This window comes from Oncorhynchus masou, chromosome 15, assembly GCF_036934945.1.
Source record: "Oncorhynchus masou masou isolate Uvic2021 chromosome 15, UVic_Omas_1.1, whole genome shotgun sequence".
Classification (NCBI taxonomy): domain Eukaryota; kingdom Metazoa; phylum Chordata; class Actinopteri; order Salmoniformes; family Salmonidae; genus Oncorhynchus; species Oncorhynchus masou.
The window spans coordinates 27,807,138-27,833,136 of NC_088226.1; the positions used below are offsets into that span (position 1 = coordinate 27,807,138).

At 42.6% G+C, this 25,999-nt stretch overlaps 1 protein-coding gene across 9 annotated transcripts in view; it reads right to left on the reverse strand.

Moving 5' to 3' along the window:
- The window catches only part of LOC135556073 (C-Jun-amino-terminal kinase-interacting protein 3-like), an 81,360-nt gene that overhangs the window by 17,489 nt on the left and 37,872 nt on the right, over nt 1-25,999 (reverse strand). For 6 of the 9 annotated variants that reach the window (XM_064988970.1, XM_064988969.1, XM_064988972.1 and 3 more), the window contains 13 exons: nt 22,475-22,626; nt 22,134-22,190; nt 21,509-21,679; nt 20,674-20,833; nt 17,046-17,096; nt 14,737-14,823; nt 13,683-13,829; nt 13,485-13,559; nt 13,270-13,360; nt 9,434-9,622; nt 4,991-5,180; nt 4,581-4,703; nt 4,258-4,338 (listed from right to left, as the gene is read on the reverse strand). In XM_064988970.1, coding sequence (XP_064845042.1) covers nt 4,258-4,338; nt 4,581-4,703; nt 4,991-5,180; nt 9,434-9,622; nt 13,270-13,360; nt 13,485-13,559; nt 13,683-13,829; nt 14,737-14,823; nt 17,046-17,096; nt 20,674-20,833; nt 21,509-21,679; nt 22,134-22,190; nt 22,475-22,626 — 1,574 coding nt within the window. The remainder of the gene's footprint in view (nt 1-4,257; nt 4,339-4,580; nt 4,704-4,990; nt 5,181-9,433; nt 9,623-13,269; nt 13,361-13,484; nt 13,560-13,682; nt 13,830-14,736; nt 14,824-17,045; nt 17,097-20,673; nt 20,834-21,508; nt 21,680-22,133; nt 22,191-22,474; nt 22,627-25,999) is intronic. The other 3 variants (XM_064988977.1, XM_064988975.1, XM_064988973.1) reach the window with 1 other exon arrangement.

Here is a 25,999-nt window from a genome sequence, read left to right on the forward strand (position 1 = left end):
AGGTGAACGGAAAGGCTCTGGAGCAACGAACCGCCCTTGCTGTTTCTGCCTGTCCAGTTCCCCTCTTTCCACTGGGATTCTCTGCCTCTAACCCTATTACAGGGGCTGAGTCACTGGCTTACTGGGGCTCTCTCATGCCGTCCCTGGAAGGGGTGCGTCACCTGAGTGGGTTGATTCACTGATGTGGTCATCCTGTCTGGGTTGGCGCCCCCCCCACCCCTGGGTTGTGCCATGGCGGAGTTCTTTGTGGGCTATACTCAGCCTTGTCTCAGGATGGTAAGTTGGTGGTTGAAGATATCCCTCTAGTGGTGTGGGGTCTGTGTTTGGCAAAGTGGGTGGGGTTATATCCTTCCTGTTTGGCCCTGTCCGGGGGTGTCCTCGGATGGGGCCACAGTGTCTCCTAACCCCTCCTGTCTCAGCCTCCAGTATTTATGCTGCAGTAGTTTATGTGTCGGGGGGCTGGGGTCAGTTTGTTATATCTGGAGTACTTCTCCTGTCCTATTCGGTGTCCTGTGTGAATCTAAGTGTGCATTCTCTAATTCTCTCTTTCTCTCTCTCGGGGGACCGGAGCTCTAGGACCATGCCCCAGGACTACCTGACATGATCCCAGCCGGTGACCCCAAAAAAACGACTTCGAAAAAGAGGGAAACGAGGGAAATGAAGCAGTCTTCTGGTCAGACTACGGAGAAGGGCACATCGTGCACCACACCTTAGCATACTTCTCGCCAATGTCCAGTCTCTTGACAACAAGGTTGATGAAATCCGAGCAAGGGTAACATTCCAGAGGGACATCAGAGACTAACTTTCTTTGCTTCACGGAAACATGGCTCACTGGAGAGACGCTATCGGAGTCGGTGCAGCCAGCTGGTTTCTCCACGCATCGCGCCGAAAGAAACAAACATCTTTCTGGTAAGAAGAGGGGCGGGGGCGTATGCTTCATGGTTAACGAGACGTGGTGTGGTCACAACAACATACAGGAACTCAAGTCCTTCTGTTCACCTGATTTAGAATTCCTCACAATCAAATGTCGACCGCATTATCTACCAAGGGAATTCTCTTAGATTATAATCACAGCCGTATATATTCCCGCCCAAGCAGACACATCGATGGCTCTGAACGAACTTTATTTGACTCTGAACGAACTTTATTTGCAAACTGGAATACATATATCCTGAGGCAGCATTTATTGCAGCCTGGGATTTTAACAAGGCTAATCTGAAAACAAGACTCCCCAAATTGTATCAGCATATCGATTGCGCAACCAGGGCTGGAAAAACCTTGGATCATTGCTATTCTAACTTCCGCGATGCATATAAGGCCCTGCCCCGCTCTCCTTTCGAAAAAGCTGACCACGACTCCATTTTGTTGCTCCCTGCCTACAGACAGAAACTAAAACAAGAAGCTCCCGTGCTGAGGTCTGTTCAACACTGGTCCGACCAATCTGATTCCACACTCCAAGACTGCTTCCATCACGTGGACTGGGATATGTTTCGTATTGCATCAAACAACAACATTGACGAATACGCTAATTCGGTGAGCGAGTTCATTAGAACGTGCGTTGAAGATGCCATTCCCATAGCAACGATTAAAACACTCCCAAACCAGAAACCGTGGATTGATGGCAGCATTCGCGTGAATCTGAAAGTGTGAACCACTGCTTTTAATCAGAGCAAGGTGACCGGAAACATGACCGAATACAAACAGTGTAGCTATTCCCTCCGCAAGGCAATCAAACAAGCTCAGCGTCAGTATAGAGACAAAGTAGAATCTCAATTCAACGGCTCAGACACAAGAGGTATGTGGCAGGGTCTACAGTCAATCACGGATTACAAGAAGAAAACCAGCCCCGTCACGGACCAGGATCTTGCTCCCAGGCAGACTAAATACCTTTTTTGCCCGCTTTGAGGACAATACAGTGCCACTGACACAGCCCGCAACCAAAACATGTGGACTCTCCTTCACTGCAGCCGACGTGAGGAAAACATTTAAACGTGTTAACCCTCGCAAGGCTGCAGGCCCAGACGGCATCCCCAGCCGCTCCCTCAGAGCATGCGCAGACCAGCTGGCTGGTGTGTTTACGGACATATTCAATCAATCCCTATCCCAGTCTGTTGTTCCCACATGCTTCAAGAGGGCCACCATTGTTCCTGTTCCCAAGAAAGCTAAAGTAACTGAGCTAAACAACTACCGCCCGTAGCACTCACTTCCGTCATCATGAAGTGCTTTGAGAGACTAGTCAAGGACCATATCACCTCCACCCTACCTGACACCCTAGACCCACTCCAATTTGCTTACCACCCAAATAGGTCCACAGACGATGCAATCTCAACCACACTGCACACTGCCCTAACCCATCTGGACAAGAGGAATATCTATGTGAGAATGCTGTTCATCGAGTACAGAGCAGCATTTAACACCATAGTACCATCCAAGCTCGTCATCAAGCTCGAGACCCTGGGTCTCAACCCCGCCCTGTGCAACTGGGTACTGGACTTCCTGACGGGCCGCCCCCAGGTGGTGAGGGTAGGCAACAACATCTCCACCCCGCTGATCCTCAACACTGGGGCCCCACAAGGGTGCGTTCTGAGCCCTCTCCTGTACTCCCTGTTCACCCACGACTGCGTGGGCACGCACGCCTCCAACTCAATCATCAAGTTTGCGGACGACACAACAGTGGTAGGCTTGATTACCAACAACGACGAGACGGCCTACAAGGAGGAGGTAAGGGCCCTCGGAGTGTGGTGTCAGGAAAATAACCTCGCACTTAACGTCAACAAAACTAAGGAGATGATTGTGGACTTCAGGAAACAGCAGAGGGAACACCCCCCTATCCACATCGATGGAACAGTAGTGGAGAGGGTAGTAAGTTTTAAGTTCCTCGGCGTACACATCACAGACAAACTGAATTGGTCCACCCACACAGACAGCATCGTGAAGAAGGAGCAGCAGCGCCTCTTCAACCTCAGGAGGCCGAAGAAATTCGGCTTGTCACCAAAAGCACTCACAAACTTCTACAGATGCACAATCGAGAGCATCCTGGGGGATGGTACGGCAACTGCTCCGCCCACAACCGTAAGGCTCTGCACAACGCATCACCGGGGGCAAACTACCTGCCCTCCAGGACACCTACACCACCCGATGTCACAGAAAGGCCATAAATATCATCAAGGACAACAAACACCCAAGCCACTGCCTGTTCACCCCGCTATCATCCAGAAGGCGAGGTCAGTACAGGTGCATCAAAGCGGGGACCGAGAGACTGAAAAACAGCTTCTATCTCAAGGCCATCAGACTGTTAAACAGCCACCACTAACATTGAGTGGCTGCTGCCAACACACTGACTCAACTCCAGCCACTTTAATAATGGAAAATGATGTAAAATATATCACCAGCCACTTTAAACAATGCTACCTAATATAATGTTTACATACCCTACATTATTCATCTCATATGTATACGTATATACTGTACTCTATATCATCTACTGCATCTTTAAGTAATACATGTATCACTAGCCACTTTAACTATGCCACTTTGTTTACATACTCATCTCATATGTATATACTGTACTCAATACCATCTATTGTATCTTGCCTATGCTGCTCTGTACCATCACTCATTCATATATCATTATGCACATATTCTTTATCCCCTTACACTTGTGTCTATAAGGTTGTAGTTTTGGAATTGTTAGTTAGATTACTTGTTGGTTATTATTACATTGTCAGAACTAGAAGCACAAGCATTTCGCTACACTCGCATTAACATCTGCTAACCATGTGTATGTGACAAATACAATTTGATTTGATTTGATTTGAAATGATGACTCCTTGCTGTCCCCAGTCCACCTGGCCGTGCTGCTGCTCCAGTTTCAACTGTTCTGCCTTATTATTATTGGACCATGCTGGTCATTTATGAACATTTGAACATCTTGGCCATGTTCTGTTATAATCTCCACCCGGCACAGCCAGAAGAGGACTGGCTACCCAACATAGCCTGGTTCCTCTCTAGGTTTCTTCCTAGGTTTTGGCCTTTCTAGGGAGTTTTTCCTAGCCACCGTGCTTCTACACCTGCATTGCTTGCTGTTTGGGGTTTTAGGCTGGGTTTCTGTACAGCACTTCGAGATATCAGCTGATGTACGAAGGGCTATATAAATACATTTGATTTGAACATGCACCCATTTACTACAACATAAATCAAGGACTGGTAAAAATGGCCATTCTAAAAGCAGACAGTGGTCAGTACTGGGGGACTTACACTAGACTGAGCACAGAGTCCTTCAGTTTGATGGAGTGGAGACACTTCTTCCAGTTGGCCACTGCAGAATGGACGTAAAGCCTCAAGAAAGGATGTAAAGCTTATTTAAGACATAGACATATATAGGGTTTTATGGGTTAGGGTTATGGGTTGGGAGACATATGCAGGCAAAACTGGTTGGCAAAAAAATAATGACGTTTTTTGTGACATCATGGTCAATTAAATGTTTTGCACCTTTTTAGAAAACCAGAAAACAACCAGAAAACAACATCACTATGATACATTCCTGCCACTAGCTAGGCATATAGTGATTAGTTACCCACCAGCCATTTTGTGCTCCCAGCCACATGGTGGGGACAACGCTGGTTCCAGCTTTGGGGTTGTCGTTTCCATCCTCTGTCTCCTGGGGTGGGGAGTTAGACTCCTCTTTTAACTGACCTGCACACCTGACAGGGGACACAGAGAGTTGTCTTGAAGTCCACTATAGACTACCACAGTCCACACGGTGGCAAATCCAACTACTGTAGCATGTTAGTAGTATTGTCTCTGCAGAAATTTTTAGACTAAAACTAAATTAAATCAAACTAAAGTGTATGTAAATATACTTTCAGTAAAATTTTGAAAACTGACATTTTTTAAAAGTTTCAATGACGACTTTTCAAAAATGTCCTGGCAATACTTCCTCTCTTTACAACTACTAGCAATTCAAATCTGGTCAAATCCTGTGTCTTACCGGTCGTATTTGCCAGCATCAATCACCGGAGGCTGGGGGTCTGTGAAGACGTGCTCCATGAAGGGCCCTGGAGGTCCCAAGGTGCCGTCTGTCTCGCTGGCGGCCGGCTCAGCTACCTCTGTAGCCTCTGTGGCCTCCTCTGCTGACTGGGCCGGGTGCAGCTTCCCACTGAGTGGTGGAGCCATGGGGGCTGAGGCGACAGGGACACAAGGAGAGATATTATACACTATTTACTACTATAACTATACCAACTATACCTATTAACTTGAGATGGGCACGAATATAAAAAGTCCCTATCAATATCAGTTGAAATGTATTTGATTTGCTATCGATATGATATCGGAATTTTAAAAACATGTGAAGGCCTATGAACTATACTTATAACTCTTCAACTGACTGGGCTGGGTGCAGCTTCCCAATGAGAAGGGTAACTACCAGGGCTGGGGGGGACAGGGACACAGGGAGAGACATATCAGCTCTTCGTGTCATCTTCGAAACAACGCTTAGTAATGGTAGTATGTTTGTTGGGATATATACACCAACATATTTAGCAGAGGTCCCCAACTAGATTCAGCTGAAATCAGCCTCCCACGGAGAAGGGGAGCCAGGTCAGCGACAAAGGGATGAGGGACAAGAAGAAGAATTGTGCCGCAGTTAAAGCCTATTATTTTTTCGAGTCCGATGATACATATACAGTTTAATGTACAGTGCCTTCAGAAAGTATTCACACCCCTTTGTTAAGGCAAGCCTAAATAAGTTAATAAGTCATTTGCTTAACAAGTCACACAAAAAGTCGCAAGTCGCATGGACTCACTCTATGTGCAATAATAGTTTAACATGATTTTTGAATGACTACCTCATCTCTGTACCCCACACATATAATTACAATATGTGAGGTCCCTCAGGTGAGCATTGAATTTCAAACACAGATTCAACCACAAAGACCAGGGAGGTTTTTCCATGCCTCACAAAGAAGGGCACATATTGGTAGATAAAACATTTTTAAAAAGCAGACATTGAATATCCTTTTGAGCATGGTGAAGTTATTAGTTACAACACACCCAGTCACTACAAAGGACTTCTTCCTAACTCAGTTGCTGGAGACGAAGGAAATCGCTCAGGGATTTCACAATGAAGCCAATGTTGACCTTAAAACAGTTAAAGAGTTTAATGGCTATGATAGGAGAAAACTGAGGATGGATCAACAACATTGTCATTACTCCACAATACTAACCTAATTGAGGAAAAAGATGTAAGCCTGTACAGCAGGGATCATCAACTAGATTTAGCCGCGGGCCAATTTTTTCTTGAGTGGATGGTGGATGGTGGATGTGGATGGGCCAGAACATAATTATGAATCATTTGTAGACCACAAATTGACTGCAAAAAGACCAAACAGATATGATATTTGATTCTTGCTTACATTTTTACAGTGACAATAAAAAGTACGTGAACCTTTTGGAATTACCTGTATTTCTGCATGAATTGGTCATCAAATTTCATCTGCTCTTCATCTAAGTCACAACAATAGACAAACATAACATGCTTCAACTAACAACATACAAATTATTGTATTTTTCTTGTCTATAATGAATACATGATTTAAACATGGAAAACACATGTGAACTCCTAGGCTAGTGACTTCTCCAAACACTAATTGGAGTCAGGAGTCAGCTAACCTGGAGTCCAATCAATGAGACGAGATTGGAGATGTTGGTTGGTGCCTTGCCCTATAAAAAAACACTGACCAAATTTGAGTTTGCTATTCACAAGAAGCATTGCCTGATGTGAACCATGCCTTGAACAAAATATATCTCAGAAGATAGATTAAGAACTGTAGACTTGCATAAAGCTGGAAAGAGTTACAAAAGTATCTCTAAAAGCCTTGATGTTCACCAGTCCACGGTAAAGACAAGTTGTCTATAAATGATCTGCTAAATGGGATATATAAGAAAGTTCAGCACTGTTGCTACTCTCCCTAGGAGTGGCTGTCCTGCAAAAATGACTGCAAGAGCACAGCGCAGAATGCTCAATGAGGTTAAGAAGAATCCTAGAGTGTCAGCTAAAGACTTACAGAAATCTCTGGAACATGCTAACATCTCTGTTGACGAGTCTACAATACGTAAAACACTAAACAATAATGGTTTCATTGGAGGACACTATGGAAGAAGTCACTGCTGTCCAAAAAGAAACATTGCTGCATGTCTGAAGTTTGCAAAAGCACACCTGGATGTTCCACAGCGCAACTGGCAAAATATTCTGTGGACAGATGAAACTACAGTTGAGTTGTTTGGAAGGAACACACAACACTACGTGTGGAGAGAAAAAAAGGCTCAGTACACCGACAAAAAAATCCTCATCCCAACTGTAAAGAATGGTGGAGGGAGCATTATGGTTTAGGGCTGATTTGCTACCTCAGGGCCTGGACAGCTTGCTATCATCAACGGAAAAAATTCCCAAGTTTATCAAAACATTTTGCAGGAGAATGTTAGGCCCTCTGTCCACCATTTGAAGCTCAACAGAAGTTGGGTGATGCAACAGGACAACGATCCAAAACACAGTGGTAAATCAACAGCAGAATGGCTTCAACAGAAGAAAATCAACCTTCTGGAGTGGCCCAGTCAGAGTCCTGACCTCAACCCAATTTGAGATGCTGTGGCATGACCTTTAGAGCGTTTCACACCAGACAGCCCTAGAATATTGCTGAACAGAAAACATTTTTTTTTTTAAAGAGGAATTGTCCAAAATTCCTCCTGACCGTTGTGCAGCTCCGATCCGCAACTACAGAAAACATTTGGTTGAGGTTATTTCTGCCAAAGGAGGGTCAACCAGTTATGAATCCAAGGGTTTACATACTTTCCCCACCCTGCACTGTGAATGTTTACATGGTGATTTCAATAAAGAAATTAAAATGTATAATTGTTTGTATGTTATTAGTTTAAGCAGACTGTGTTTGTCTATTGTTGTGACCTATATGAAGATCAGACTCAATTTTATGACCAATTTTTGCAGAAATCCAGGTATTTCCAAAGGGTTCACATACTTGTTCTTGCCACTGTATACAATCACATATACTGATTTGATTGATTTGATTTGACAAAGTCATGAAAACAATGTGAACGCTTCCATGGAGCAGATGTCAGCGTGTTGTTGTGATTCTGGATGGCCAGATTGCTAGCAAGAATGACAAGAAACTGCAATGTGGGAAATCATAAGTGGCTCGTTTCATCTTGTTCTTGATACCATGTCTTGTTTTGAGGTGTTTTAACTGATTTTATGTCAATGCTTATATGGCAAAAAAAATGCTAGCTAGCTAACCAACAACTGCAACGATGTATTTGAGAGACAACAAGTGCTCATTCTACAAATGTTTTTATGTTTTCAATAAACATTGGAGACGAAATATAGTTTACATGTTATCAACAATCTAAGTTAACCTCATCTATTTTGCTCCAAAGATGCGCATGCGTCGTGTTTTGTTGCTAAAAAAAAAGTCACTTGGAGCTGATTTACTGGCGTTTTAACAGTCTTACGTCCAACAAAAAAAAAGACAAAATTAAATGCTCAGACAACTTGGGGGGCCAAATAAAATCACCCGCGGGTCAAAATCAGCCCATGGGCAACCAGTTGGGGAACCCTGCTGTACAGAATGAAAATACGTAAAAACTTGCATCCTGTTTGCAACAAGGCACTAAAGTAATACTGCAAAAAATGTGGCAATGTAATTAACTTTTTGTCCAGAAAACAAAGTGTTACATGTATGGGGAAAATCCAATAAGCATAGGTGTGGCTGCATCATGTTATGGATATGCTTGTAATAGTTCAGGACTGGGAAGTTTTTCAGGTTAAAAAGAAACAGAATGGAGCTAAGCACAGGCAAAATCCTACTTGAAAACCTGGTTCAGTCTGCTTTCCACCAGACACTGGGAGATAAAATAATCTTTCAGCAGGAAAATAACCTAAAACACAAGGACAATCTACACTGGAATTCCTTACCAAGAAGACAGTGAATGTTTCTGAGTGGCCGAGTTACAGTTTTGACTTAAATGCTAATGAAAATCTATGGCAAGACCTGAAAATAGTTGTCTAGCAACGATCAACAACTAATTTGACAGAGCTTTAAGAATTTTGAATGGGCAAATGTTGCACAATCCAGATGTGGAAAGCTCATAGAGAATTACCCAGAAAGACTCACAGCTGTTATAGCTGCCAAAGGATCTTCTACCAAGTATTGACCCAGGGGTGTGAATACTTATGTAAAGGAGAAATTTCTGTAAAATTGCTAACATTTCTAAAAACATGTTTTCACTTTCTCATTTTGGGTTATTGTGTGGGTTAGAAAAAAAATCTATTTAATCAATTTTGAAATGAGGATGTAACAACAAAGTCACGGGGTATGAATACTTTCTAAAGGCACTGTAGATAAATCTCTGGGGTTCTCACCTTGTCCCCGGTCCAGTACCGGTGTGTCAGTGCGCGAGGAGCAGTTGCTGCGGGCCACGCTACAGTTGGAGGCACAGCCCACCAGGGTGATGCCTGCTAGCATGCCCTCCATCCCGCCTGTCTCCTCACCACCACCCTCCCCAGGGTCCAGCACGATCTCACCCGCCGGGTAGTCACTCTCACTGGCCGCTGCAGACAGACACACAGAAACGCACATATGTAAACACAGAAACAAGCACGCACACACAGAAATACACACCCATACACACATGTACACGCACACACAGAAAAATCACAAACAGAGGTGATTCTAGTTCAGTAGACGTGGAATAACAGTGCATCAGGAAACTATTCAGACCCTTTCCCTTTTCCCACATTTTGTTACGTTACAGCCTTATTCTAAAATGTATGGAATTATCCCCCCCATTAATCTATACACAAAATTCTCCATAATGACAAAGCAAAAAAAGTTTTTTAGAAATGATTGCAAATTTCTATTAAAAAAACAACAGAAATACCTTATTTATGTAAGTATTCAGACCTTTGCTATGAGATATGAAATTGAGCTTCGATGCATCCTTTTTCAATTGATCATCCTTGAGATGTTTTTACAACTTGATTGGAGTCCACTTGTGGAAAATTCAGTTGATTGGACATGATTTGGAAAGGCACACACCTGTCTATAAAATGGTCCCACAGTTGACAGTGCATGTCAGAGCAAAAACCAAGCCATGAGGTCGAAGGAATTGTCCGTAGAGCTCCGAGACAGGATTGTGTAGAGGCACAGATCTGGGGAAGGGTACTTAAACATTTCTGCATTATTGAAGGTCCCAAGAGCACAGTGAACTCCCTCAGTCTTAACTGGAAGAAGTTTGGAACCACCAAGAAAGACTCTTCCTAGAGCTGGCCGCCTGGCCAAACTGAGCAATCAAAGGAGAAGGGCCTTGGTCAGGAAGGTGGCCAAGAACCGGATGGTCACTCTGACAGAGCTCCAGAGTTCCTCTGTGGAGATGGGAGAACCTTCCAGAAGGAAGGACATTATGGTAGAGTAGCCAGACGGAAGACACTCCTATTGCCAACTACTTTAATTACTTTTTCATTGGCAAGATTAGCAAACTTAGGGATGACATGCAAGCAACAAATGCTGACACAACACATCCAAGCTTATCGGCCCAAATTATGAAAGACAAGAATTGTACTTTTGAATTCTGTAATGTCCGTCTGGAAGAGGTGAAAAAAAATATTGTTGTCGATCAACAACGACAAACCACTGGGGTCTGACAATCTGGATGGAAAATTACTGAGGATAATAGCGGATGATATTGCCACATCTTCAATTTAAGCTTAATAGAAAGTGTGCCCTCAAGCCTGGAGGGAAGTTAAAGTCCCAAGAATAGTAAAGCCCCCTTTACTGGCTCAAATAGCTGACCAATCAGCCTGTTACCAACCCTTAGTAAACTTCTGGAAAAAGTTGTGTTTGACCAGATACAATGCTATTTCACAATAAACAAATTGACAACAGACTTTCAGCACGCAAATAGAGAAGGACACTCAACAAGTACAGCACTTACACAAATGACTGATGATTGGCTGAGAGAAATGTATGATAAAATGATTGCAGGGGCTGTCTTGTTAGACATCAGTGCAGCTTTTGGCATTATCGATCATATTCTGCTGCTGGAAAAACTGATGTGTTATGGCTTTACACCCCCGGATAAAGAGTTACTTGTCTAACAGAACACAGAGGTTGTACTTTAATGGAAGCCTCTCAAACATAATCCAGGTAGAAGCAGAAATTCCCCAGGGTAGGTGTTTTGGCCCCTTGCTTTTTTCAATCTTTACTAACGACATGCCACTGGCTTTGAATAAGGCCAGTGTGTCTATGCATGCGGATGACTCAACACTAAACACATCAGCTACTACAGCGACTGAAATGACTGCAACACTTAACAAATAGCTGCAGTTCGTTTTGGAATGGGTAGCAATGAATACATTTGTCCTAAATATTTCCAAAACTAAAAGCATTGTATTTGGGACAAATCATTCACTAAACCCTAAACCTCAACTACATCTCATAATTATTCATGTGGAAATTGAGCAGGTTGAAGTGACTAAACTGCTTGGAGTAATCCTGGATTGTATAAAATGCCATGGTCAAAACATATTGATACAACAGTAGCTAAGATGGGGAGAAGTCTGTCCATAATAAAACGCTGCTCTGCATTCTTAACAACACTATCAACAAGGCAGGTCCTTCAGGCCCTGGTTTTGTCGCACCTGGACGACTGTTCAGTAGTGTGGTCAGGTGCCACAAAAAGGGACTTGGGAAAATGCAGTTGGCTCAGAACAGATCAGCACCGCTGGCCCTTAAAAATACACGGAGAGCTAACATTAATGACATGCATGTCAATCTCTCATGGCTCAAAATTGGAAGAGAGGTGTTGACAAGCTGAAGGTATATGCATACACACACATGATAACGTATGCACTATACACACCACACGTACACATGGATTTTGTGTTTTGTGTTGTAGATATGTGGTAGTGGAGAATGGGCCTGAGGGTACACACTTGTGTTGTGAATTCTGTAATAAATTTATTAGAACGTTTTTAAAATTGTGTAACTGCCTTAATTTTGCTGAACCCCAGAAAGAGTAGCTGCTGCCTTACTCCTCAGTAAAAGGCAGATGACAGCCCCCTTGGAGTTTGCCAAAAGGCACTTAAAGAACTCTCAGGCCATGAGGAACAAGATTCTCTGGTCTGATGAAACCAAGATTGAGCTCTTTGGCCTGACTGCCAAGCGTCACATCTGGAGGAAACCAGGCACCGCTCATCACCTGGCCAATACCATCCCTAAGGTGAAGCATGGTGGTGGCAGCATCATGCTGTGGGGATTTTTCAGCAGTAGGGACTGGGAGACTAGTCAGGCTCGAAGGAAAGATGAATGGAGCATAGTACAAAGGGATCCTTGATGAAAACCTGTTCCAGAGCGCTCAGAACTTCAGAGTGGAGCGAAGGTTCACCTTCCAACAGGACAACGACCCCAAGAACACAGCCAAGACAACGCAGGAGTGGCTTAGGAACAAGTCTCTTAATGTCCTTGAGTGGCCCAGCCCAAGCCCGGACTTGACCCCGATCGAACACCTCTGGAGAGACTTGAAAATAGCTGTGCAGCGACACTCCCCATCTAACCTGACAAAGCTTGAAAGCATCTGCAGAGAAGAATGGGAGAAACTCCCCAAACACAGGTGTGCCAAGCTTGTAGAATCATACCAAAGAAGACTTGAAGCTGTAATTGCTGCCAAAGGTGCTTCAACAAAGTACCAAGTAAAGGGTCTGAATACTTATGTAAATGTGATATAGATTGATGAGGAAAAAAAACAATTGAATCAATTTTAGAATAAGGCTGTAACATACTTTCCAAATGTTGCTTTGATCTGAATACTATGGTCATGTTATGGTAGTCGATTTGGTTCAGGTGGAGAGTTGGTATGTATGGTCGTATGGTCGTGTTGCATTAATAGATAGGGTGTAGGATAGGTGGTCGGTAGTCATGTTATTATGGCAGTAGATTAAGGAATCTACTGCCATAATAACATGACTACCGACCACCTATCCTACACCCTATCTATTAATGCAACATGACCATATAGCACTAAGGAGTAGTCAAGCTGCAGTATATTTGGTCCAGATGGTGAGTGCTACAGTATGTGGTCATGTTGTGGTAGTAGATCTGGTTGTGTTAATTTAGTAGTAGGGTGCTCAGTCGTCAAGTTGCGGTAGAGTTGGTCTAATAGGTGAGTACTATGTGTTTGTGTTATGGTTTGACCGCTAACCTGGCACACTGGAGATGCAGAGCACGTGAGCATTGCAAACGTTGAACTGGTCGACCAACGAGCCGGGCTGGTTGGCATCAATGATGACCACCTTGATGATGATAACAATATTGTTTTTTCATTATTTGACAAATTGTACAAATGGCAGCAACAAACTGAATTACAAGTACAACTTACAATGAAATGACTAGATACAAAAAAGTACTATTTAACACCTTGCTGGCCGAGTGGGTACTGGTCAGGATCCAGACTCTGCTACTCATAGTGTCTGTTTCATGGAGCTCCTTAGACTAGGGGCGGAAAAGGAGGGAGAGGTGGGGGTGAGAAAAGGAAGAAGGGACAATAAGTATGTTTTCAAATTAAAACAAATAGCTTAATTAACTAACAAATCAACCCAGATCAAGAGACAGTACCTTTCTCTTCTCTGGTGAGCTGTGGTTGCTCTTGCCGTCTCCTCCCTCTCCCTCCTCTATGGCTAGAGGATTCGTAACGCTAACTGTCATCACTTCCTGAGTGCACGTCTTCCATCCCGTCAGGTCCACGCCCGCCGCACACCACAACTACACAGAGTTTGTTTACACACGTCGTTAACACCACTCTCGAGCGGCGAGATGTTCTTTCCCATTCGGCCATCAGATTTGAAACCAGTGTTCCTTATAGGACACATCACTGCAGTCTATACTACTCTGTAAACTGGTCATCTCTGAATACCTGCTGCAAAACCCACTGGTTGATACTTATTTATTAAACCCTATTTAGCCTCACTCCCCCTATCTGAGATACCTACTGCAGCCCTCATCCTCCACATACAACACCCGGTCTGCCAGTCCCATTGTGTTAAAGGTCCCCAAAGCACACACGTCCCTGGGCCGCTGCTCTTTTCAGCAAACACTCAAACTGGACAGTTTTATCTCAATCTCTTCATTCAAAGACTCAATCATGGACACTCTTACTGACAGTTGCGGCTGCTTCGTGTGATGTATTGTTGTCTACCTTCTTGTCCTTGTTGTCTGTGCCCAATAATGTTTGTACCATGTTTTGTGCTGTTGTGCTGCTGCCATGTTGTGTTGCTACCACGCTGTGTTGCTGTCTTGGGTCACTCTTTATGTAGTGTTGTGGTGTCTCTCTTGTCGTGATGTGTGTTTTGTCCTATATTTGTATTTAATTTTTTAATCCCAGCCCCCGTCCCCACAGGAGGCTTTTTGTCTTTTGGTAGGCTGTCATTGTAAATACAAATGTGTTCTTAACTGACTTGCCTAATTAAATAAAGGTCAAAAAAATAATTAAAAAAACATTGGAGTAAAACAACTTTTTGGTTATGATGGGCTAAGTTCTTGAAGCAGTTATAAGTAATATTCTTCAATAAACAATGGGTATATATAATGAATTAACATGACGATTGATTGAACAGCAGTAAAAATGGCAGATTGTGGCTTTAACCAAGTACATATTTGTTTGTTTGTTTACCTTCCTGTTGGGGTCCTTCTCTACTAGGGGGCGACAGTAGACAGGAACAGGGACATTCTTCATGCGGTTGTCCTCCTTCTCATTGGCCTGGGAGAAGACGGACAGACAAACCCTCCAATCACAAAACTGCTCTAAGACCTCCAATAGAAGATACTACTACAACTAAATTCAATCAAACCACCATTGCTATATTCATATAGCCGTATAACCACACTTTCGACATATCTGATGTGTCAAGGGGAAGAGCTTTGAGATTGGAGGAAAGTTGATATAGCAGTGAAAGTGTCAGCAGGTTGTGGAGTTTCTGTTAACATGACTGAGGGACAGGGGCATTGTGTGAATAGATATGTCAGATTGTGTGGCATCTAGTGATGTGTGTTGGGTTAAGTGGTAAGTGTTGTGTGTATTGTGGGGGCAGAGCGTTTGGGTTTTAGGTAGATGTTGTATCAGTAGGTTGAGTGGCGTCATTGACAGGGTCATTGAGTCAGTTAGCTGTGTCAGACCGTGTGGTGTCTGTTGATGTGTGTCTTGGGGACAAGGCTTAGGGGCTGAAAGACGCACTCAAGCTATTTTGTTTTACTTTTCCGTTGGAAAACAATATCCCAGGTCTTAATACAGTAATGTACACACACTGAAGGTTAAAAAAATAAATTGTTTTGAGCAAAATAGTGTTTTCTAGACACAAATGCAAACTTCATGGAGTAGACCATTTAAGAAGTTGGTCTGATGGTGCCCTCAGATGTCATTGGCCTCCCCCTTTCTTGCGGGAACAATGAAATTCCACCATACCTAACGTCATTATTTAACTTTCAATGTACGAATGACCAAACCCTGTCTCAGGGATGGCTAACTCTGGAGATCCCTTCGGTCTCCACAGAGTTGGGTAAAATCTGCTTTTAGTTTCTTTGCACCCCATGTATGGAAGAAATCTAAAGAGCTCCCTGCAACTAGATGTACTGGTGCCTCTCAGGCAGTTGAAATTGTTGATTGGGGACCTCTATGCTGAGGAATGTGAACGTTCCTCTTGAGTATGTTTTGTAATTTTGTAATATGTTGTATTTATAAATTGTGTATATACAAGTGTCGTGGAATTATTCTAATCAAAGGAGAGACTTAGATTTCCTCAAAACAATCCCACTTTATTATTAATTACTGCATTAGTAATGGAAAATGTATTAGTAATGGAACGTTTAACAATCACCCAATGGTGTAGAGTTAAAAGCCCAAATAAACAGTATTCGGTTACAACTCTTTATAGTCTTCCTGAGTCCATGTGAAGAATAGATACGTTGAAATTATACAAAAGGTACATTGTGCTCTCATGCAACAGACATCAAGATTTACATGGCGGCAGGGTAACCTAGTGGTTAGAGCATTGGACTAGTAACCGGAAGGTTACAAGTTCAAACCCCCGAGCTGACAAGGTACAAATCTGTCGTTCTGCCCCTGAACAGGCAGTTAACCCACTGTTCCCAGGCCGTCATTGAAAATAAGAATTTGTTCTTAACTGACTTGCCTAGTTAAATAAAGGTAAAAAAATAAAAATATCTGTCTCTAGTTCATTTACTGCTTGCTTATAAAAAAAAATACTAATGTAACCTAGAATACTAAATCCTTTCCTTAAATAAACTGGTGGTTGGTTCTCCCTGTTGCCGACAGACACTAATCATGGATTGGAATGCAATGCAGTCTTTAGGTTGTCACCAGGCCATCGTAAATCTACTTGTCAGCGTTAAATCTCAGGCTTCTCTCTCTTCACACAGACACATGAAAGTTCTAACAATCCTATTCTGTTGCCTCTAAGAAAAACAGACAGTGTGAGTACTAATATAGGATTACACGCTAATTTAAGTGTAATGTGATTAACATAATGTTGTGATTCTATGACACGAGGCTCCCTTGTAAGAGAGATCTAAATCTCAATGGGACTCTGGCTACAAAATAAAGGTGAAATAAAAATAGAGAAAGAAATAGGAAAGCCCCCTGTGCCTCGACACAATCTTGTCTTGGGAGCTCTATGGACAATTCCTTCGACCTCATGGCTTATTTTTTATTCATTTTTTTATAAATTTGCTAAAATTGGGTATTGTGTGTAGATTAATGAGGAAAGATATTTGTTTAATCCATTTTAGAATAAGGCTGTAACGTAACAACATGTGGAAAAAGTGAAGGGGTCTGAATACTTTCTGAATGCACCTCAGGTGTTGTGTCAGACTGTGGTGTCTGTTGATGTGCCTTGTGACAGGTCTTTTGGGTAACTAAGAGCGGCTCATGCTAGGTTAGGGAAGGACTCTGTGGGTGTCATTTACCTGTTGTTTCTTCAGCGAGCCTTCCAGTGCACTGTCCAGCTGAGCACCAGTCTATGGGAGAAATAGAGAGACACCACCCTATATGCTGTATTTTCACTGCTAAATGGATGGCATTTTTATTTATATATCTTTTTATTTATTTGGGAGTAGATCAGCTTTAGTATTGCAGATAGATTGTAGCTTCCATCAATGTAATTGTCTGCATCATTTCCAATCCCTGTCACGTCTACTCCCGCTCCTCCTCTCTGGCGCTCATTGTCGCCAGTTTATTCATTATAACACACATGTGCCACCATCGTTACGCACACCTGCGTCATGAGATTCACCTGGACTACATCACCTTCCTGATTACCTCCCCTATATATGTCCCTCCCTTTGGTTCTTACCCCAGGCGCTATTGTTTCTGTTTATACATTTCATGTCTGTGCTCTTCTCGTGTTTCTTGTTTTGTTCCATGTACGTTTATTTACTGAATTCACTCCCTGTACATGCTTCCTGACTATTCGAGTTCATGTTACAATCCCACATATTTTTTGTAAATATGACATTTTAAAAATAAATAATCCTTTATTATTTCCCCTAAACCTACCACCCCTCCCCTAACTGGAGAAAACTAATAGACAACAAGATTTAGGCTTCTACTTCCAGCACATCCAGAAAGTATTCAGACCCCTTCACTTTTTCCACATTTTGTTATGTTACAGCCTTATTCTAAAATGGATCCAATTGTTAGTTTTTTCATTAATCTACACACAATACCCCATAATGACAAAACAAAATCAGGTTTTTTGATTTTTTGGGGGGGGGCAAATGTATAAAAAAAACAGAAATATCACATTTACATAAGTATTCAGACACTTTACTCAGTACTTTGCTGAAGCACCTTTGGCAGCGATTACAGCCTCGAGTCTTCTTGGTTATGACGCAACAAAATTATCACACCTGTATTTGGGGAGTTTTTCCCATTCTATGTGGATCAGGTTGGATGCACAGCTATTATCAGGTCTTTCCAGAGGTGTTCGATCGGGTTCAATTCCGGGCTCTGGCTTGACCAAGGACACTCAGAGACTTGTTCCGAAGCCACTGCTGCTTCTCTTGGCTGTATGCTTAGAGTTGTTGTCCTTTTGCAAGGTGAACCTTCACCCCAGTCTGAGGTCCTGAGCGCTTTGGGGCAGGTTTTCATCAAGGATCTCTCTGTACTTTGCTCCGTTCATCTTTGCCTCGATCCTGACTAATCTCTCAGTCCCTGCTGCTGAAAAACATCCCCACAGCATGATGCTGCCACCACCATGTATCACCGTAGGGATGGTATTGGCCAGGTGATGATCGTGCATGGTTTCCTACAGTTCAATCAGTTCAACAGACCAGAGAATCTTGTTTCTCATATTCTGAGAGTCCTTTAGGTGCCTTTTGGAAAACCAAGCTGGCTGTCATGTGCCTTTTACTGAGGAGTGGCTTCTGTCTGGCCACTTTACCATTAAGACCTGATTGGTGGAGTGCTGCAGAGATGGTTGTCCTTCTGAAAGGTTCTCCCATTTCCACAGAGGAACTCTGGAGCTCTGTCAGAGTGACCATCAGGTTCTTGGTCACCTCGCTGACCAAGGCCCTTCCTCCACCGATTGCTCAGTTTGTGGCCAGCTCTAGGAAGAGTCTTGGTTATTCCAAACATCTTCCATTTATGAATGATGGAGGCCACTGTGTTTTTGGGGACCTTCAATGCTACAGAAACCTTTTGGTACCCAGCCACAGATCTGTGCCTCAACACAATCCAGATCAATGGAAACAGGATGCATCTGAGCTCAATTTGGAGTGTCATAGCCTGCATACTTATGTACAGTTGAAGTCAGAAGGTTACATACACTTAGGTTGGAGTCATTAAAACTCCTTTTTCAACCACTCCACAAATTTCTTGTTAACAAACTATCGTTTTGGCAAGTCGGTTAGGACATCTACTTTGTGCATGACACAAGTAGTTTTTCCAACAATTGTTTACAGACAGATTATTTCACTTACTTCACTGTATCACAATTCCAGTGGGTCAGAAGTTTACATACACTAAGTTGACTATGCCTTTAAACAGCTTGGAAAATTCCAGAAAATGATGTCATGGCTTTAGAAGCTTCTGATAGGCTAATTGTGGATGTATTTCAAGACATACCTTCAAACTCAGTGTATCTTTGTTTGACATCATGGGAAAATCGAAAGAAATCAGCCAAGACCTTGGAAAAAAATTGTAGACCTCCACAAGTCTGGTTCATCCTTGGGAGCAATTTCCAAATGCCTGAACGTACCATGTTCATCTGTACAAACAATAGTATGCAAGTATAAACACCATGGGACCACGCAGCCATCTCGCTCAGGAAGGAGACACGTTCTGTCTACTAGAGATTAATGTACTTTGGAGCGAAAAGTGCAAATCAATCCCAGAACAACAGAAAAGGACCTTGTGAAGATGCTGGAGGAAACAGGTACAAAAGTATCTATATCCACAGTAAAAATGAGTCCTATATCGACAAACTGAAAGGCCGCTCAGCAAGGAAGAAGCCACTGCTCCAAAACCGCCATAAAAAAGTCAGACTACGGTTTGCAACTGCACATGGGGACAAAGATCGTACTTTTTGGAGAAATGTCCTCTGGACTGATGAAACAAAAATATAACTGTTTGGCCATTAGGACCATCGTTATGTTTGGAGGAAAAAGGAGGAGGCTTGCAACCGAAGAACACCATCACAACCGTGAAGCACAGGGGTGGCAGCATCATGTTGTGGGGTTGCTTTGCTGCAGGAGGAACTGGTGCACTTCACAAAATAGATGGCTACATGAGGAAGGAAAATTATGTGGAAATATTGAAGCAACATCTCAAGACATCAGTCAGGAAGTTAAAGCTTGGTCGCAAATGGGTCTTCCAAATGGACAATGACCTCAAGCATACTTCCAAAGTTGTGGCAAAATGGCTTAAGGATAACACAGTCAAGGTATTGGTGTGGCCATCACAAAGCCCTGACCACAATCCTATAGAAATGTTGTGGGCAGAACTGAAAAAGCGTGTGCGAGCAAGGAGGCCTACAAACCTGGCTCAGTTACACCAGCTCTGTCAGGAGGAATGGGTCAAAATTCACCCAAGTTATTGTGGGAAGCTTGTGGAAGGCTACCCAAAAAGTTTGACCCAAGTTAAACAATTTAAAGGCAATGCTACCAAATACTAATTGAGTGTATGTAAACTTCTGACCCACTGTGAATGTGATGAAAGAAATAAAAGCTGAAATAAATAATTCTTTCTACTATTATTCTGACATTTCACATTCTTAAAATAAAGTGGTGATCCTAACTGACCTAAGACAGGGATTTTTTTACTAGGACTAAATGTCAGGAATTGTGAAAAACTGAGTTTAAATGTCGTTGGCTAAGGTGTATGTAAACTTCCATCTTCAACTGTAGATTGAGGGGAAAAAATAATTTTATCCATTTTAGAATAAGGCTGTAACATAAAATGTGGAAAAAGTGAAGGGGTCTGAATACTTTCCGAATGCACTGTATACATACTATATACATTTTACAGACAAAATGTATTTTACAAATAGTTATTTATTTGTTTTTAATCCCATCCTTCAGCTATGAGAGACGGTACCTGTTTGAAGCGTGGTGGTACGCTCCAGCCGCAGGCCTGCATAATGCCGTCATCGCGGCGCATGTGCTCTCGGACTTGCCGGTACTGTTCCCGGCGCTGCTCACGGCGAGCCGACAGCGCAGAGTCGCTAATGAGAGACGCAACACCATTACTGGCCAGTCTAGAACAGAGGGTGGAGAGAAAGAAAGAAATGCGCAGAGAGAGAAGCGAAGCGTTACCAAGCGCAGCCAGGCTGCTGCAAAGAAAGAGAGAAGCTACAGCAGCATTGTGTGTTTTTAAGCAGTTAAGCTACAGCCAGCTCAACAGCCATGAGAAAATGAATGGAAAACAAAAGAACAGGAGTAGAGCGCAAAATAAGAAGCAATCACAATAGGTGATCTGCACTTAACACTAATCATTAAGAACAATGCACAAAGCAGTAATATGAACTAGCAACCATACATCCTTTTGCACTTTAACATGAAGGCACATGCAAGGACACTACTAACTGATTCAAAATATGTTTGTTTTTCGGCTTATTATCGTTTCACTCAAAAATATGAGGGAAAAAATGACATCACACGTACACATACTGTAGGATTACGCTTACGACAATGCAACCCCAACCTCTCCCCTACACGTGCATAAACAACTAACTCTACAATGTTAGAGGGTGGACAAGGGAGGGATGGAGGGAGGAAGGGAAAGAGGAATGGAGAGATAAGAGGGATGGATGGAGGGAGAGGGAAGGAGAGAGGGACAGAGATGGAGGACGATCAGAGAGATAGAGGGATGAAGGTATGGACGGAGACAGAGTGAGGGAAGAATAAAAGGTTTGTGTGTGTTTTTCTCTCACTCTTCTGGGAAAAACTCCAGGGTTCGGTTTGAGGTGGAGCTCTGACACATGGTGTGGCTGCGTCTCTGGGGGAAGCCTGCAGGGGACGGGGACTTGTAGTGGATGTTGACGCTGTAGTACGGACGCTTGACTGGCGGAGGACTGGCCGAGGAACTGAACAGACGGGCGAAACTGGAAGGAGAGAAGAGAGAGGGATGTACAGTCAAAGTTTAGTAACAATTTCAATAACTGAACATTACAAAGCATACAGTACACAGCCTTAAGGTGTCCGCATGCTTCCCAGCCGAAACAGTTCGGAAGAGTTTGTGCATATATTTTGACAACATTTTGTGACGTTTTTGTTTGTTTTGGACTTCGGGTAAGGGTTTTTCTGCAAAAAGGGATCTCCTCTGCAAAAACGTCAAAATAAATGACAGATTTCTTGAGTTAACTTAGATTAATTTGGACTATTTTGAGTCGTCTCAAAATTTACAAACAGTACTATTGCCACTTTTTTCTAGTTTTTCAAGCAGGCATCTTTTAAGGGAGTAAGCGAGCACACTCATTCGGTTCCAGCCGAACTAGGTACTAGCAGAACTGAAGCATAATGACACCTTTATGCTACATGGCACTGATAACAACTCACAACTGCCAGATGGTGGATTTCTTCTTCTCCTGCATCTGAGGACTCTCCCTGGATGCCCTGAGGAGACAGAGATTTTGATTTAAATTTATTTGGATTTCTTTTAGTCCTCATTTGGTCTAGTCTTCCAAAAGTCCTTAAATAGAGAGAGGCATGTTTGAGCCTGGTCGCAAATCTGTTTGTCTTGCCAATTTCTATGGTCATTGTCATGCTAAACATAGGAGATAAGGCCTGACTCTCCTGATCATCTCTGTCCACCAGACGGCCTACAGCATCTCCATCAGCCTCTCCTTGTATTGGTTCCTCTCCCCTTCACCCCTCCCTCCCCCAAATTCTCTCGTCACCTGATCATCTCTGTCCACCGGACAGCCTCCTGTAGTTCCATTAGTCTCTCCTTGTACTGGTTCCTCTCCATCAGGACCCTGGCCATCTCCACCCGTGTGAAACGCCGACGCTGTGTCATGGTCACATCCCCATCCACCATTGGAGACGAGTACTGAGAAAGAAAAGGAGGAGGCGAGAAGGCAGGAGAGAGGGGAGGAGGAGAGACGAGGAAGAGAAAGGGAAGGATGAGAAAGGAAGAAGAGAGAAGGGGGGAAGAGAGAGGGCACAAGTTGCATTCATATCCTTTTACACTGTCGTGCCTACTGACCCCAAACTGTTCTTTGCTGGCTATCAGATATTTTATTTTTCACAACATTTTCAGAAGGCTAAAAGCAAACTATTCACTGCCAAAATGAGAGGCATAGTTAGCTCAACATGCCCCTAGATCAGCGTTTCCCAAAATAGGGGTCACCTGATTTTAAAATGGGATTAAATTTGGTTGTAATAAACAGAGCGGTTTCTGTTATCTTCCTACAAATGTCTTTTGAACGATTTAAATTACAAAATATTTTGACCCCATCACTTAAATATAAGACTAAGGAACACATACAGTGCATTCGGAAAGTATTCAGAGCCTTATTCTAAATTTGATGAAGTTGTTTTTTTTTGGTCACTCCGACAGAGCTCCAGAGTTTCTCTGTGGAGATGAGGGAACCTTCCAGAAGGGCAACTATCTCTGCAGCACTCCGCCAATCAGGCCTTTATGGTATTGTGGCCAGATGGAGGCCAATCCTCAGTAAAAGTCACATGACAGCCAGCTTGGAGTTTGCTAAAATGTACTTAAAGGACTCTCAGATCATGACAAACAAGATTCTCTGGTCTGATGAAACCAAGATTCAAATATTTGTCCTGAATGCCAAGAGTCACATCTGGAGGAAACCATGCACAGCTCATCACCTGGCCAATACCCTCTCTACGGTGAAGCATGGTGGTGGCAGCATCATGCTGTGGGGATATTTTTCAACGGCAGGGACTGGGAGATTAGTCAGGATCGAGGGAAAGATGAACAGAGAAAAGTACAGAGAGATCCTTGATGAAAACCTGCTCCAGAGCGTTCAGGTAGGTAGCCTAGTGGTTAGAGCATTGGGACAGTAACCGAAAGATTGCTAGATTGAATCCCCGAGCTGACAAGGTAAAAAATCTGTCCTTTTGCCCCTGAACAAGGCAGTTAACCCACCGTTTCCTGGCCGTCATTGTAAATAACAATTTGATCTTAACTGACTAATAAAAAAATATAAAATAACAGGACAACGGGACAATGACCCTAAACACACAGCCAAGTCAACACAGGAGTGGCTTCGGGACAAGTCTCTGAATGTCCTTGAGTGGCCCAGCCAGAGCCCGGACCTAACTCGATTGAACATTTCTGGAGAGACCTAAAAATAGCTGTGCAGTGACGCTCCCCATCCAACATGACAGAACTTGAGAAGTTCTGCAATAAGAATGGGAGAAACTCCCCAAATACAGGTCTGCTAAGCTTATAACATCATATCCAAGAAGGCTTTAATTGCTGCCAAATATGCTTCAACAAAGTACTGAGTAAAGGATCTGAATACGAGTAAAAGATACTGAATAATTATTTTCATATATTTGCAAAATATTCTAAAATCCTGTTTTTACTTTGTCATTATTGGAAAAAAAACACGCCCTGTTAAGAACTCTTTTTTAATTAATTTATTTATATATATTGACTTTGACTGATCTGTCCCTCTCAGCACTGCCTGGACTGCGCAAATATGCAAATGCTTTCCGTTTGAGTTATATTAGGTTTTATTTTCATCGTTGACGAGGGGAAAAAAACTGTTGAATCCATTTTAGAATAAGGCTGTAACATAAGTAGGGCTGTTACAGTGACCGTATAACCGCCACACTGGCGGTCACGAGTTATGATGGCAGTCAAATTCCATGTGACAGTTTAGTCATGGTAATTAGGCTTCTCCAAGCTCTGTTGCTGCTGATGGTAGCCTACCAAACTTACTAACTGAGCTCAGGCCTTTCCTGCGACTTTTTTCAAATCATCATCAGAGTTGCATCATGTAGCCTTAGGATGTATTAAAAATCAAAACCTATAGTCCAACATTTCTATCACAACTAAAGTTACATAAATAACTCTAAATTAAGCATACCTTTTTCTTTGTTAACTGCTCAACACAGAATAGCAGCATGTGCGTACTCAAATCGTTTGGAGAAAATATTCTGTCTATTTTATTCAGCTATGTTCAATTGTATTCTTCATACTATAAAATGATATAAATAATGCTATTTATAGCAAAACTTGTGTTAAAAATGAACTAGTGTAGCCCACAGCCATACGGCATAGCCAGATCAGGGCCTAACATAAGGAAAATGCAGAGTATGCTAGCTACTCTGTTCTTCTGAAACATTTTCTTAATATCATGTTTCTTTAGACCCGTTTAAAATAAATAATGGATTTATTGTGATGGTGTATATTACATGTTCCAAAGGTCTGCATCAGTGACTTGAAGGTTATGCATGGAAAAAGGAGATGCTAAATGTGTTTATGTTAATTAACAGTCAATTAATGTGAAACCGGCAGTAATTTGCCTGACAATCACTGGCTGACAAAGTGTCATGACCGCCACATCCCTAAACGTAACAAAATGTGGAAAAAGTGAAGGGGTCTGAATACTTTCCGAATGCACTGTATGTGTCTTCTGTTTCCTTCTACAATGCTCAGAAATCACATAGGACCCATCAAAACAGAGTGGATAAGACCAGGCACTAAATCAGACTGGGGGGAAAAGAACAATCAAGGTCATACAAAATTATAGCCTGATGATCTTCTGAACTTCCCAATACCTTTCTGATGCATTTCAGTCACTTCAAAACCATACTTCCTTCAGATTGAAATACTGTCAAATGTATAATCAGACTGATTTGTAATAGACTGTCATAACCCCAATTAAAAAAGTAAACTGACTGTTAATTACATGACTTTGTTTACATGGTGGGGTCGCAAAACATTTTTTATATCAAAATGAGGTCGTGGGCCAAAAAAGTTGGGGAACCCCTGCCCTAGCCAATTTTAGTTTAAGATTATGATTATTAGAAAGACAATTACGGACTCCTCTTTAAATCTGCGTATTCCTTCAAAGCTCCGTTGTCCTGAGTCTGCACAACTCTGCTAGGACCTAGGATCAAGAGAGATGCTCAAGTGTGTTAGTACTAGATCTCTTGACACAATGATGAAAATAATCATGGCCTCTAAACCTTCAAGCTGCATACTGGACCCTATTCCAACTAAACTACTGAAAGAGCTGCTTCCTCCGATGTTGAACATAATAAACAGCTCTCTATCCACAGGATGTGTACCAAACTCACTAAAAGTGGCAGTAATAAAGCCTCTCTTGAAAAAACCAAACCTTGACACAGAAAATATAAAAACCTAAATCAGCCTATATCGAATCTTCCATTCCTCTCAAAATTTTTAGAAAAGGCTGTTGCGCAGCAACTCACTGCCTTCC